Source organism: Aethalodelphis obliquidens, unplaced genomic scaffold (assembly GCF_003676395.1).
Source record: "Aethalodelphis obliquidens isolate GAN/ISIS:26980383/991018 unplaced genomic scaffold, ASM367639v1 scaffold22, whole genome shotgun sequence".
Classification (NCBI taxonomy): Eukaryota; Metazoa; Chordata; class Mammalia; order Artiodactyla; family Delphinidae; genus Aethalodelphis; species Aethalodelphis obliquidens.
Genome location: NW_020837966.1, coordinates 17416164 through 17431198, shown reverse-complemented (window position 1 = coordinate 17431198; position 15035 = coordinate 17416164). Strand labels below are relative to the sequence as shown.

The 15035-nt window shown below is 36.2% G+C and overlaps 1 protein-coding gene across 3 annotated transcripts in view; it reads right to left on the bottom strand.

The window, feature by feature from the left end:
* Positions 1-15035, bottom strand: part of MITF (melanocyte inducing transcription factor) — a 224164-nt gene that overhangs the window by 75423 nt on the left and 133706 nt on the right. For all 3 annotated transcript variants that reach the window (XM_027121377.1, XM_027121379.1, XM_027121380.1), the window contains exon 2: positions 12362-12611. In XM_027121377.1, the coding sequence (XP_026977178.1) occupies positions 12362-12611 (250 nt within the window). The remainder of the gene's footprint in view (positions 1-12361; positions 12612-15035) is intronic.

Genomic DNA, 15035 nt, shown 5'->3' with positions numbered 1-15035 from the left:
TCTCATACTCTTAACGTTGTATTATGAATTCTATCAATGTTATGCCAATTAATGAGTTGAAAAAATTCTTTAGGTATATGATTGTAATATAAATTTGGAAAGCTACTGGGAAAATTGAAATCAAGTTTACAACGGTGTGCATATTTATTAACTTATATTATTTTTAAGATGATAATAAAATAAGTAATAAACATCGAGAAAATATGTAACTCCAAACTCAGGAAATCATAAAATCTAACAATAGAAAGATTTTTCTTTCTGGAACTTATGGCATGGTTAATATTTTTACTCCCTTGCTTTTCTCGCTTGTTGTAACTGAACAAAAATGCAACTCTATAGGCTCTTAGTGTTTATATGAAGAACACATTAAATCTTTCAAACATAGTTTACTGATTCTAGTATAATCAACTCATTGTTTGCATTAAGAATGACAAGGTATCTAATAAAATATAAATGTCATTTTAGGTGTACTATTTCTGGTTTAATAAATGGTCAAAAACTAGTATAAAACAGAAAACTTGGGTGCCTGGTAAATTATCAGCTGTGCTGAAAATTCCTAAAAATGTACTGCAAGTTAACTGAGGGAAGAAATTGCCTTAGCAACATTAGCACAAATAAAAATTATATATAAAACTCCTTTAAAAAAGTAGGTTTCAATGTCCAACATGTTCGTTCAGCTACTACTGAATACACATTTAAAGAAGAACTAGGATTAACTGATCTCCTTTTCCTTCAATGTCTTTTCTGCACCACGAACATTGATGAGATGCTTATATGTTCCTGAGGCTTTAGTCATCTTTAACACGCTGCACAGGTGCTATTTAAGTGTGATATGTGTAGGTCTGAGAAGCAACTGGATTGAGAGTATGAGTAAGATGTGTGACTAACGAGTTAAGAGCTGTCACTGCTCAGGCCTGAATGGAAGTCTGTTGGCAGAGGTGGGTCCAAATGCCACATTACCAAGGGTGACTCTGCTGTGCTCTCCTGGGAAAGGGTGTTTTGACAGGAAATATTAACCATACATAAGATATGTCAACTAACCTGGGCTCCAAAGGGTTGTGACAAAGAAAATAATGACTAAAAACTTTTGGGTCTTCTTTGGTGGGGAGGAAGGCAGTAGGAAAGCAGTCGTGTTGGGTAGGTGTAATGGCAGCAAATGAAGATGGGAATTTGGATTTGATAACAATAATTACTATATTTATTTATATTTTTCATTATTAACATAATTACTATATTTACTTATATTTTTCATGATTAATATTCATATTTTTCATTATTAACAACAACAAAGCAGAATCCTTTACTGAGCACTTTCCATCAACCCAGCATTGTGCTAAATGCTTTTGATCTGTGCTAATATAGAGGCCACAGGCTACATGTGCTACTGAGCCCTGGAAATGTGGCCAGTGTGACTGAGGAAATGATCTTCTTACTTCATTTAAACTTGAATTTAAAGACTTATACTCAACTTAGTTATTGGAAATCTTTTAAATGTGTTTGAAACAATCTGATAGGTAGATATGAATCTACCTTTTCAACTGTAAATCTCATAATATCTAAACTCAGATTGAGTAATTCAACGAAAATTTAGAATCTAAATGGAGATGTTCCTATAGGTGTAAAATACATACCTGAGTCTGAAGACTTAGTATGAAAGACTTAATATGGAAAAAACAGAGAATGCAAAAACTTGGTAATTCTTGCATTGATTACATATTGAAATGACATTTTGGATATACTCAATTAAATAAAATACATTGTTAAAACTGATTTCGCCTGTTTCTTTTTACTGTTTTTAATGTGACTGACTAGAAAATTTAAATTTAGATATGTGGCTCACATTCTATTTCTATTGGATAGTGCTGCTTTACATGAATTATCTCATTTAACCCTCACAAAAATTCTCCAGGCCAGACACTATTACCTCCATTTCACAGATGAGGACACTGAGAACCAGAAAGAACAGGAAATGTGCCTAAGGTCACCCAGTTAAGTATTGGAGACTATCTGCTTCATACGCTCCAATTCTGAGTCATCTAATCTAATCCCAGGTTTTTCAACAAGGATGCTGATTATGGTTGCATCTCAAAGCATAATGAAGCACATCAGTTGGCATTAAGGGGAATTTGGCATCCAAAGAATAATTTAGTGCAGTGTTTGGATACCAAGGCTACAAGGCTGAAGTCATAAGGTTCTGTACTTCTCATAAATTCAATCTTTTAAGATTAACCTGGCTGTCATTAATATCACCAAACACTTAATGCAGGAGGACCAAAGGCCATCACGACAGCCTGTCTTACCAGACGAAGGATTCAAATTAAATTCCATCAAGTCACACTGAGTCAATACACTTTGACAAGCACCTCACATCCAAAACCTCCAAGAGCTTGGAATTTTTTTTTTCTAATTTGCTCCCCCTTTTTCTTCACCAAGAGACAAAAGAAAGCCCAAGAAAATGCTGAATGGGGTAAAAGAAAATGCAACAAAGTTAATAGGGGACTATAGATGCCCTTCAGAATTTGTAAAAACGCAAAAACAAGAGGGCGCGTTTCCATCACTGCACAATATTGCTTTTGTTTAAGAGCCAAGTCTCAGTCTTGAAACGTGTTGGTAATAAATCAGCAGGAATTATTTTAAATCAACCGGTTTTATGAAATAAGCCAAGAGTTGAAAGAGGCAGGACTAATTACCAACATTCCTTGATGAATTACTTAGCGGCGTGTGCTAAGTCAATGTGCGTCTACGTCTTGATCCCCAATTTTATCCCGTACTTATTTCCCAGGAGGTAAAAAGAACATGTGGCTAATTAAGGCACCGATTTCCACAGCCAGAAGTACTCAAGGTAAGATTCCTTTTGAAAAAAAGAAAAGGTTCTTTGCCTGGTACTTATTAATCTAATTTTTACTACTTCACTAGAAAAACAGAGCTAATCTTGTCACCTTTAGGCAGTCTGAACTACCATGCAGTGTTCTGAAAAAATGTTACATATTTGTAATTTAGCCAATAAGAATTTCTTAAGCCTTTCCTAACCAGCAGGAATGTCTCTGGTTTGTCACTTCTAATTAAGTCTCAACAAAATTTCTAGCTCCTAAATTTTAATTATACGAAACTCAGGGCCAACAGGGGAGATTACAACAAAGCTATGCCTGGTGGTAAGGTAGTAGAAATCTGAATTTTGCTTTTCACATTGGGCCTCTTAACAACTTTTAAAAGTTATTCACATAAGAACCTACCGTATAAAAAAAATAATAGAATTCAAAAAAAAAAGTTATTCATAACCTGGTGATTCAAATCCTTTTATTCATTTTTAATTTTCAGGACCCTTACACCTTGCTATCTTTTCTTTAAGGAAGACCATTAGACTTACATAATGTGCACACATCTAGTAAACTCACCTGATGGAAGAGTTCGGCTGCTCAAAAGAGTTACAGGTGAAAAAAACTTTGCTAAGACTCCTAATAAAATGCATTAAGAGATGCCCATTTAATTATATGAAAAATGTATGCATATGCTCTCCTGGTTAAAAAAATAAAATAAAGCCTTTGACCACCACCATCTCGAATCTCCAAACCCATTCCAGAGGTAATGAGTAAGAACAGTTTGGTATAGATTCATCTAGGTCCTTTTCTAGAATATTGTCTAGTTTTTAAAACAGTGATTACAACAGTTCTTTTTCTAGGACCATTATCTACTTTAATAACCTCCTATTTTATCTGCTCCAATTTTGATTCATCTCATTTTTGCAAAGCTATAAATTAACAGGCAAAAACATCTAACTTTATAAACGAGGTCTGAAAGACTACTGTATTGTTGGGAGCTAAATTTTCCTTAAAGTTTAGACTGATGCTCAAAGAAGTCAATAACAAGAGACATATTCAGGGCAGGAGCCAATATACTAGTACTGATTGCAGCTCTAACCTTGTGCAAAGCCACTGTACTACTTTACATATTTTTAAACACAGATCCCACCCACTTATTTTAGTAGGGCAATGTTAAAGTTAGATTTTGCTTACACATGTCCACAATCTCTATTGTTCAAGAGCATACCTACAGAACGTGGTCTTTCAAATCTAAGTTCTTCTTTTAATTGTTGGGGTTATGTAGGTAACATTGTGAAGAAGATTCATGACCTTTTCATACAGTAATATAAGATTTATGACAGCTGACATTACTAACTTAGAAGCAAAGAGAAAAAGAACCAGAACTAAAGTCCCAGCTTTAACTGCTAAAATACAGCAAAAGTTATAATACATACTGCAGTGGGGCAGGGGAAGAAAAACTCTAATACAACCATAATCTCAGGAGAAAATTCATATTAAAAAATATGTGCTAAGTCTACCAAAATGAGTATTTTAAAAATCATTTACAACAATACGAATGTATTATTGAAATGTACAGAACTATAAAGCATATGAATTGTAATAGCCTAGGTCAATAGGATTTCTAGAACATAAGTCATCTTGAGTTATGATTTTTGGATGTTGTTACAGGAACTTTCACTGTAGTGCTTTTTGACCAATAATGATGACTATAACTAAACCATAATTACCATAGTGGTCAATGCGGCTAGGCGGTCTTTTTATACAGCAAGAACGCATCCAGGTTTTCCATCTGGCATATCGTGGAGACTCAGGGATACACTTTAATTATTCAATATGGATGGCCCCTTACTAATTTCAAATGCTTAAGATCAAGTATCCTTCCATTAAGCCTGTGAGACTCCTCTGTAGTTTCTCTTCAACCTCCCACTTTGCTCTACCATAGTCTGTTACTGGTGATTTTTTAAGAAACGTTTAGAGGCTATCCTTGAGCTATGTAGAGGAAGCAGGGTATGTGGTTATAAGTAAATAAAGTAGGCTGAGGGGTCTAACTGTGTGACTTCAGTGACTTATCTCTCTCTATGCATCAGTTTCCTCCTGTGGAAGATCAGGCTTATCATACTTATCTCACAGGGCTTCTAGAGGGATACATAAGACAAAAGATATGAAGGGTTCAGCTTACAACCTAACACAGCCAGTAATTAATGTCTGTGCAGTCATCACCTGTCCTCCTCAAAGTTGCTTTAGGTAGTACCACAGTTATACCAGTAATTCCTATAAAAATTTTAAGCTATGGTCTGAAGATCTGTAATAAACATTTGCTACAGGTCCCAGGTTACCATGTCGGCTGAGAAACTAAACACTGCTACTTCTGCCTCCTAAAGTTTCTCAGGTCATTCACTGTAGGAGAGGAACTACCACCAATGGTTACGAAACTGGGGCCACGGAGTCCAACTGAGTGAGTTCAAATCCTGACTGTACCACTTGCTTCATCAACTTCTAATGAGCTACTTGACCCCTTCGCCTCAGTTCCCACATCTGTGAAATGGGGACATTAGTAATAACTGCCCAGTGGTGGACATGCCAACCATGACTACTATTCTAACAGTTTTCCAGGAGGTACAGACTAGCTGGAAGGCAGGTGGCACATCTGTAAGAGCCTAAGTATTCTCTAAACACAACACAAAGAGAGGAGTTAAGAAAGATTCAGCATAGAAACAGGAATGTTTCTCAAGTCTTTTTTTTTTCCATCATCACCTCCCCTAAGCAGCCTCTTTAGACCTTTTTTTTTTCCCCCTAACTACCTCTCCCCTCATCCCCAACCACAGGAAATTGTAACAGGTACATATACTATATATCTGCTTTTGTACTATGGCCCTTTAGAGGACCACAAACCATTATAACATCTTAGATTTTTTTTGGCCTTCAAGAGCCAATTTTTGTACCCCTGGGGGACAATAACCCCTGTTAAGAATGCATGTGCTATAGGTCACATGCATTCTTCAATGTGATGTTCTTTTCATCACACTGGAAAGAAATTACCATTCAAAGCCAGATAAAAACAGAGGCTCACTCCAATTTTCAGTCCTCACTCCTAGGCCCCAGACCTTAGTACTCTCCTTAACATGCTACCCTGACCTCCAGTTATAGGATTATGAGAACTGTGTAAATGAGAAGAGACTGCGCCTATCAGTATGGCTTCTTTTAACAACAGAAAAGGAGGAGATGAGCAGCTGCTCTTCATGTAAAGCCATCAAGGTGACTTCAGTGATGGCAAAGTAGCTCTTTGAGAAGATAATAAAGATCCTCGTCCCTAAAGAGAATGTGACCCTCCTAAACCTGCATGGCTCAGGTGTCCACTGGGCACAGCAGACCCAATCCACTACCTGAGGAGATCACACCACCTCGATTCTATGGTACCCCTTGGCCACATAAAAATGGCCATGTGCTCATAGTGGGAGAAATCATTTCCAGTTTGTGTGCCAATATTAACAAGTGAACATGGAATTACAGCTGATGTTTCAATGTTTCCAGGAAAATGGAATTAATTCATAGGCTTAGCTATGTCAAGGTTGACTATTTTGTTTTAGATAGTTGCTCCCCACAGGGCTGCTCTCTCAAGTGGACCAGGCCTAAAAATCTAAGCAAAGATGACTTTCTTCAGCCAGCATTTCATTACTTGTCCCTAGTTACTAAAAGCAGTGCAGAAAGAAAAAGACGTCTGAAATTAATCAATGCACATTTACTGAGATGCGTGCCCTACTTAGCCTGGGTTCAGTTAGAGTTAGATTTCACCAATGTAAGCCAACTCTACGGAGTACTTTCTTGTGACAGCCCTGAGATGACTAACCCCTTACCCATGGAGGTATGCATTCCCATTTGCACGGGAAGCAAATGGGCTACCGGTTGCTGCCCAGGCAAACTGGCGCACACTTGTAGCACCAGAATGATCTAAGTGTTTCCAATACACAGGGTAAGAAGTTCCCATTCTGCCTAAGGAGCAGGGAGTTTAAAGCAATATTTTCAGAAGTACAGACAACCCAGAAAGAGAAGAAACTATTTCTTTCATAGCATTTGAAAAGGTGAACAAAGAAAGATAGGGTTTACATCCACCTGATCTAAACTGCCTAATACGTTTCTTCAGACCTAGCTCCCACAAAAGGGAACTGTAAGTTGGAAAGCAGCAGATGTCAGGAAGGCTGCACCCTAAACTGTTAACAACAGCTTCCCTCCTAGGAGCTCGAGAAAGGGAAGAGGCAGAGGAAGGGAGGAAGAGTGTCCTGCTGGATTCTCCCTCCACACTGCTTAAATCGGTCCCAAGTTAACAAGTATTGTCTATAATTTTTATTTTATTTTTTTAACTGGAGTATAGATGATTTACAATGTGTTAGTTTCAGGTGTACAGCAAAGTGAATCAGTTATACATATATCCACTCTCTTTTAGATTATTTTCCCGTATAGGTCATTACAGAGTATTGAGTGGAGTTCCAATAAAAATAAGTTTTAAAGGGAAAGAAAATTACCTTATATGTGACACTGAACACATCAAAGTAATACGACCGAGAGATTCAAAGACCCTATAGGGAAACAAGGTCTCTAGGAAGATGAAAAGATGTTTGTGGAACATGGAAATTGAATCCCTTTGTCCCCAAGAGAAGATGTTCCCTTGTAAACACTGTGTTTGATTCAAAAACAAAAGGACACCGAAGTTTATAAACAATTCTGAAATCAAAGCTCACTGAATGTTTGTGTAAGTCACACTGACTGGTAACAAAAATATATGATGGCCCATGGACTATGGGATTAGAAGAATACTCAGATGTCCTTTCTTATGGGGTCAGCACCTGAAGCAAGGTTCCCTAACTAAGGGGACCAAGGCAAGCCGATCTGAGACATGCTGCATCTGTTCTTGCTTCTTTTGGCCAATGTGATGTTATCAAGGTTCTGTATTCCTGCCTAAACCAGGAAGAAAATCAAATGCATAATGGGGTATGGGAGCCATCCCGTCTTCTAATTTGTAACTTACCAACTCACCTGTAGCTTCACGCACCTTCTTCCTATTTCTGTATTATACCTAAAGCATAACCTACACCTTGACAATTCAACATCAGGTAGATTTCATAAATTACAGAGAAAGGCCAGCAATTCAATCACCCACCCTTTCCCTCATCAGTGAAATCTCATGGAATGTTGGTTGTCGGACATGGTGACAAGAAAACAGGACATCCAACCATCCTGACTTGTTAGAATCACCATCTAAATGGGATGCCACACCATGAGACAACCACCAAATAAATGCCAACGTAAATTTAGTTTACAATATAGAGGGCCCTGGCAAAATGTGTTTCGGTATCTGATGAACAGCAAGCATCCTTTCTCACTCTGCACTAATCTGCCTAATTCCTTGGATTACCTGAGATGATCTGGAAAAAAGGAAAAATTTAAAAATAAATTCCTTCAAACTACTTAAAAGAAAATATCCTAAAATTACCAAAAATACATAATTTTTTCTTTTAAATTCATTTAACCTTTCTCCGCAGGAGAAAGAAAAATTCAATATACAATTTACTCCAGAGAAAACACCTTGCCTTTAAATTTTTAAATTCCAAGGTGAAGAAAGGAAGGAAGGCATGTAGAGAGGGAAATCCTTTGCAATTTCCTATATATTTCTAAACAAAGAAATGTTTTCAAACTATACACTAAGGTTTTCAAGGTATACACTGTCAGAGTCCATGCAGGGGGAGGAATTCTGATGAACCTGCCAGTCCAAGATTAGAGCAACCAGGTGTTTCTATAATCAATCAGAGCTGGAGAGGTGAGACCGTGAAAATGCATGCTTGATGGCTGTGCGGACAAAAATGCAGTGGTTACTATGTGGTGCTTCTTCAGCCACGAGACCTCACATGTGTCCACAAGGCCTTTCCCTGGTTCCTCTGCTTTTGTCTGAAAGAAGCTATAGATCAAATTGCAAACCTCACGCTTGCAAGTCAAAAACCCACCTGTGGAAGAAACCGCTTCCATTAATGGTTCTTAATGACATACTTTGTTCATTTGCAGTTTAACATACAGAGTCTGTTCACTACTGTGGAAAATGCATCATGCACTCCAGGAACTGGTTCATTAATGACAAAGAAGCATCCTTAAATTACAATACCCAATTGAATAGGGCTGTTATTAAGAAACCTAAAGGATATCTCCAATATGTAAATACATAGCAATACGATTAATATTGCTATGTATTCCATGTCGCCTAACATAAAAATCAATAGTATGAATAAAGCCATAAATCAATTAAATCAATGTAGAAACCAGAGGCTAATCCTGCAAAGCTTCATGAATTTATAGGCTGAACGACGACCATGTGAGGAATAAGTAATGCGAATTTCCAATCCCTATGAATTCCAAAGATTAGTCCTAAATTTACTAGAAGCTGTCAACAATTTAAAACATGTTTTATAAAGCTTCATATTTTAAGCATAACTCTACAAAAGAAAAGGGATTAACCAGAAAACACTAATTTAGCTTTTCAAAATCAGTCATTCAACCCACTGGCAGCAAAATGTTGGTAACATGAGTTTGTGTGTGTGATTTTCTATCAAGTTCTTGCAAACCAGTGGGAGAAGGAGAGATTTGCCCAGGACTCTCCAGCACACGCTAGCATGTCTGACTGTACACAGCTACCTCCACTGAGAAGCAGGTATGTTCTATTTCAGCAATTTAAATCTTTAAAAATTAAATGATGAATTTACTCAGACTATACTATTAGAAAGGATATTTATTCAAAATAATCTGTATCATCATGTATAAATTAGTACACTCAGTGTTACGCCTTGAAAATGTATATTCATAGAAAAATGGGCCAAGATTAAGCAAATTAGCTGTTTTTCTATTAACCATTTACTTCATAATAATATGCTTACGATTTAAAAACTATAAAAGAGAAAAGAAAAAAACATTTCTCTCACTTACCTTTCCGTAATAAATAATTCATAATATTTTCATACATAAAACTTTTGAAAATATGCAAAATATTTTCATAAAGTACTAAGTATTTTAAGTATTTGAAGTAATCATTTATGATACTCTCCTTTAAACTGTAATTTGAAGCTCTTAGAATGCCATCTTACACGAAATCATATATTTTTATTTGATCTTCCACCTACCTAAGGATACTAAAATCTGTCTAAATAGCTACCAAACCTATCCGCATTGCTATGCCTACACTTCTTTCTTTTCATTTATATGACACACTTCACTACTTTATATAAATGAAGTATAAAAATGCACAAGTTAAATAGAGATTAAACTAATTCAGTATGAAATATAAATTTACCACTTGTTTATTTTTATTTAGATTAGGTCTCCCAGTTCTAACAATTTATTCATGCTTTAACTTAGGACATATTTCTGGCATAACTAAATTGAGGGTTGCAGCTAAGGCCAGTGTTACCAGGACATAGTAACATATAAGGAAACACGGGTATATTATTCAAACCAATTAGTATAGATTTAAATTTTAATCATTTCACGATTACATATTCTAAGTAATAAAAACTTTTTAAAACGATGATGTCCCTTTTAAAAATGATATGGAAATGATTTTTCAACATATTTGGGTAATTTCTCTTCCACTGGATATAACTGCCTTAATAGGAATATAGATTTCAGCTAATATATTTTAATATAATATCAAGAATTACCTTTGAATTAGACATAAACCACTACTAACACAAGTCCGTGTCATCTCTTCCAAAATTTGTCCTTCAGGTTAAAAAAACAGACTATTATAGTAAGTAAAACACACATATTTCTCCACATTTTATTTTATTATTACTTAATTCATACAAGTTTAAATAATCTAAGGTATAGGCAAAACAATTATGATTCTTGTGAACACCAGACAACTTAAATAAATCTTAGATCTGTAAACACCTAGTGACTGTCAATTTTCACCCAAGCAGAACAGAAAGATTTAATGTAAAATCTATTTCCAAGAGAAAACCTTGCCTTTACTTGGGCGGGGAGGGGGGAGAGGGTATGCATAAAATACCTATTAATTGTGGCAATACCCAGAACTTCAATCACATTAGAGTAAAATTTTATGCTAAACCATTTGGATCTTTTCCACCCTAACAGAATTTTAATTGGTTTCTCTATGCAAGAGTTTCAGTACTTCATCACTACGTTTTAAGAGTCTCTGCAAATAAGAAAACAACTGACTTAAAATTTGTTTTTAAAGAATCCCTTTCCTACTTCCTGGTAAGAATCACAGATTGCTTCCCAATGAAAACACAGCATCCTCTCTATTTGCTTTCACAGTAAACTTTAAATAGCGGGAGATGTCCTTTTTCTGAGCACAGAAATGAATACAATGCCCAACAATCAATCACCGGCGGGTGAAGTTCACATTGTTTAATAAACAGTAATACTTGGGACACTTCCGAATGAAATACTTAGGTGATGGGGTTAAAAATGTTAAAAAATAAGGAAGTCCTGTTACTTTTCTTTTAACTTTATTTGCATCAGTCACATTTAAGAGTTGGAATGTTTATCTTTTTTTTCTGTTTTTATTATTTTATTTTTCAATACTCGTTTTAAAACAAACATTTGACGTTAACATAAACATCTAAATAATGTGCTATATCTTTCTAAATTTAAATAATAAAAAATATGTACTGCCAATTTGACTTAAGACACATTTTTCTTCATTAGTAAGATTGCTCAATTTGCTTTTTTCCTCAAATTTTAATTTTTTAAATAGCACTCTGTTGAAATGATAATGAAAAATTCAATCTAACCTAATTTCTTTTTTTTTTTTTTAACATCCTGGAATGTATCTTTAAACAAGGAGTAACTCCCAATGTGATGTGGAGGACCCATGTGTGAGATGGAATTCTATTCTTAGACTCCTTACAATTTCCCGTGGTAATTAGGAAGCTATATGTCCCCAGTAGAATGATGCTAACAAGCTCCTGCAGTTTCTACTCTAGCAAGAAATCAAAGGGATCCAAAACAGACAACTCACTTCAGTTAAAGGATTATGCAGTCTGGTTATTAAAGCGTAGAAAGCGTTTCTACTGTTTTATATCTGAAGAGACTTTCTAAAAGAATCAGATTCTACAGCCAAGATTATTTACTCAAGAAAGAAGAAAACTAAAGAATGGCCATGGAACGTATTTAGGGAAAAAATATATAAAAGCTATTAGAAGAAGCTCATTTCAGATAACTTGTACATTTTGAAACTTTTCCCAAGAAAGATGGGAAGATAACATAACAAACCTCTATTGCTCCTTGTAATTTCTCATGAAACATCAACACTCTTCCCCCATTTAGTGAGGGTTACTATTAAATTTACAGTTAGTTGGCATCCTTCTTTGGAAATGCAAAGCCACGTAGAAATCAATGGAGTTGACATTTATGAATATGATTCACATGGGTCAATATAACCAAATACACGATGAGATAAATAAAACACCTAGAAAATGGAAAATGTTGAAGAAGAAGAAGGCTTGGCCCAACCAACAAGAGTGACACTCACGTACCTTAAGGACTTCCATTGGCACCTGGGTGGCAGAGGGGAGGGTGGTGGGCACACTGACGTTTATGGCTGGTGTCTGACTCACGGGCACTCTCTGTTGCATGAACTGGGCCGCCTGCAGCTTCTGCTGCTGCTCCCTGCGTTCCTGTTCCTGCATCTGCTCACGCATGAGTTGCTGGCGTAGCAAGATGCGTGATGTCATACTGGAGGAGCTTATTGGAGGCTTGGAGGCCCCAGGATGCTCCTCGGAACTGCTGTGGGAAAACCAAAAAACACAAATTTAGTTCCCTAATGAAACACCTCATTTGCATTTTGGGGTATCCTAAATTGCACCACACTATGAAATGAGCCTGGGCAAATATAATCAGATCGCAGAGCAGTATTGCACCCTAATTGAAAATCAAGAGCTGACAGGATTTAAGTCATTAGTAGTTGAATTAAAAGAAGTCAGCTTGATTGCATCCAGGCATTTTTATCATACACTTACTTTTCTGACATTTTATACTGCATACTACTCATCACCACCAAATATAGTGCCACCATATGAAGCGCCAAGAAGAGAGGCGTCTTAATGGCACCCAGATTTCCACATTTAAAAATAAATGGTTTGATTTCCTTTTTTATAGCCAGATCTAACCAAATAACGACTCCTACGTGCTATCTAAATTCCTTGAAGGTATCTGAAATGTTTACTAACACAGAATAGTTTAAAGAAAAGGTGAACTTTGTCATGGGGAAATTTTTCTATGATACAGGGAAGTAAAAATTATTAACGAAAGAAGCATTTGGACCAGAATGTTAACACTGAACTCGACCCCAGTCAGGAAAGAGGGCAGAAGACAAGCTAGTTTGACAACCCAATTCTTCTTTCCCTGGTTTTCTTTATACTGTCTTTTCTTCTGATTCACCTTGGCAAGCCCTATCCTACACACACTTTGTGAGTTCCCCATGAGGCCTACCTCTAATGGCAATGGTACTTATACTACCCAAAACTATTTAAAAAGCTTAAACCCTTGTTGTAAGTCAAAAAGAAAGGACGTCCTGATTTTCCTAAATATGGTTTTCTATTGCTTATCTTGCCAGCTCTATGACATCAGCAAATAATTAAACCTCTCTGCCTTAGTTACCATATCCAAAAAAGAGGAATAACAATAATTTTTTTAATTACCCATTTATTGAAATGGGAGATGTTTTTTAAATGTCTTTTGCATCATTTATACGCTAAAGCCCTACCTCTTAGGGATTTTGTGAGGATTAAATAAAATAATGAATGAAATAAGGCACACAAATCCCTTAATGAGTGCTATGTAGTACTGCCTTAATAAATGTTTGCTGTTGCAATTATTATTATCTAGAAATTTTAATTGTTTCCAGTAATATCATTTTCTTTTTTTAAAAAATCCCTATTTAGGGCAAAGAATATAAAATCTTAATTAGCACTGGAAACAGAAAAAGAGTAACATTTGCCAAAATATTCACTCCAAAATTACTCTCCAAAAGAAGTATTTGCACCTTTAAGCTTCCTTCCTTGAGTATAAATCCCAATATTGTCCTTATCTTCTAACAAAGGCAAAATAAAGCCATTAAATCACAGACCAGCCTTATAAACTCCTTAAAGATAGGAACCTTCAAACTCTACAGGTAAAAAAACATGCTAAAGGATGAAGAAATGTTTGCATTTCACCCTCACATAGTTCCAGAAAATTACATAATAAAACTTATACTAGCAGTTAACTCATTACTCAGCACAGAAAACTGGTTCAACAAACTATGATAAGTTAATATAATATAATACTATATATACCCACTAAAAATGGTGTAGAGATATATTTATGGTTGTGAATAAAAACTACACAATATAATAAACTTAGAAAACCCAGCTGCAGTAAAGTATTCAAGGTAGGATTCAACTTAAAAAAATGTTCACTACAAGAATAAGTGCAAAGATAATGCTACCCTGAGCCATTGCCGGTATACATTATCACAAACCTTTAAGAAAACAACAGTATTGGGCTTCTCTGGTGGCGCAGTGGTTAAGAATCTGCCTGCCAATGCAGGGGACACAGGTTCAAGCCCTGGTCCGGGGAAGATCCCACATGCCACAGAGCAACTAAGCTGGTGAGCCACAACTACTGAGCCTGCACTCTAGAGCCCGCGAGCCACAAGTACTGAGCCCACGTGCCACAACTACTGAAGCCCGCACGCCTAGAGCCCGTGCTCCACAGCAAGAGAAGCCACCACAATGAGAAGCCCGCTCAGCACAACCATGAGTAGCCCCCGCTCGCCACAACTAGAGAAAGCCCGCGTGCAGCAACAAAGACCCAAGGCAGCCAAAAGTAAATTGATTAATCAAAAAAAAGAAAATAACAGTATTATCAATTTGATTCAGAAATTTCATTGATGGATAATTTTCTTAAGAAAAAAATTCAAAATGTGGAAAACCTGACATTAACAAAGCTGTTGACAAATTGTACAATATTGTGAACCACCTAAATCTGTCCCTTAATATGAACATGATTATGTAAATTATGAGGGGAGATGTGGGTCAAAGAATACAAACTTTTAGTTATAAGATGAGTAAGTTCTGGGGATCTAGTGCACAGCACGGTGACTGTAATTAATAATACTGTATTGTACACTTGAAATTTACTAAAAGAGCAGATCTTAAGTGTTCTCAC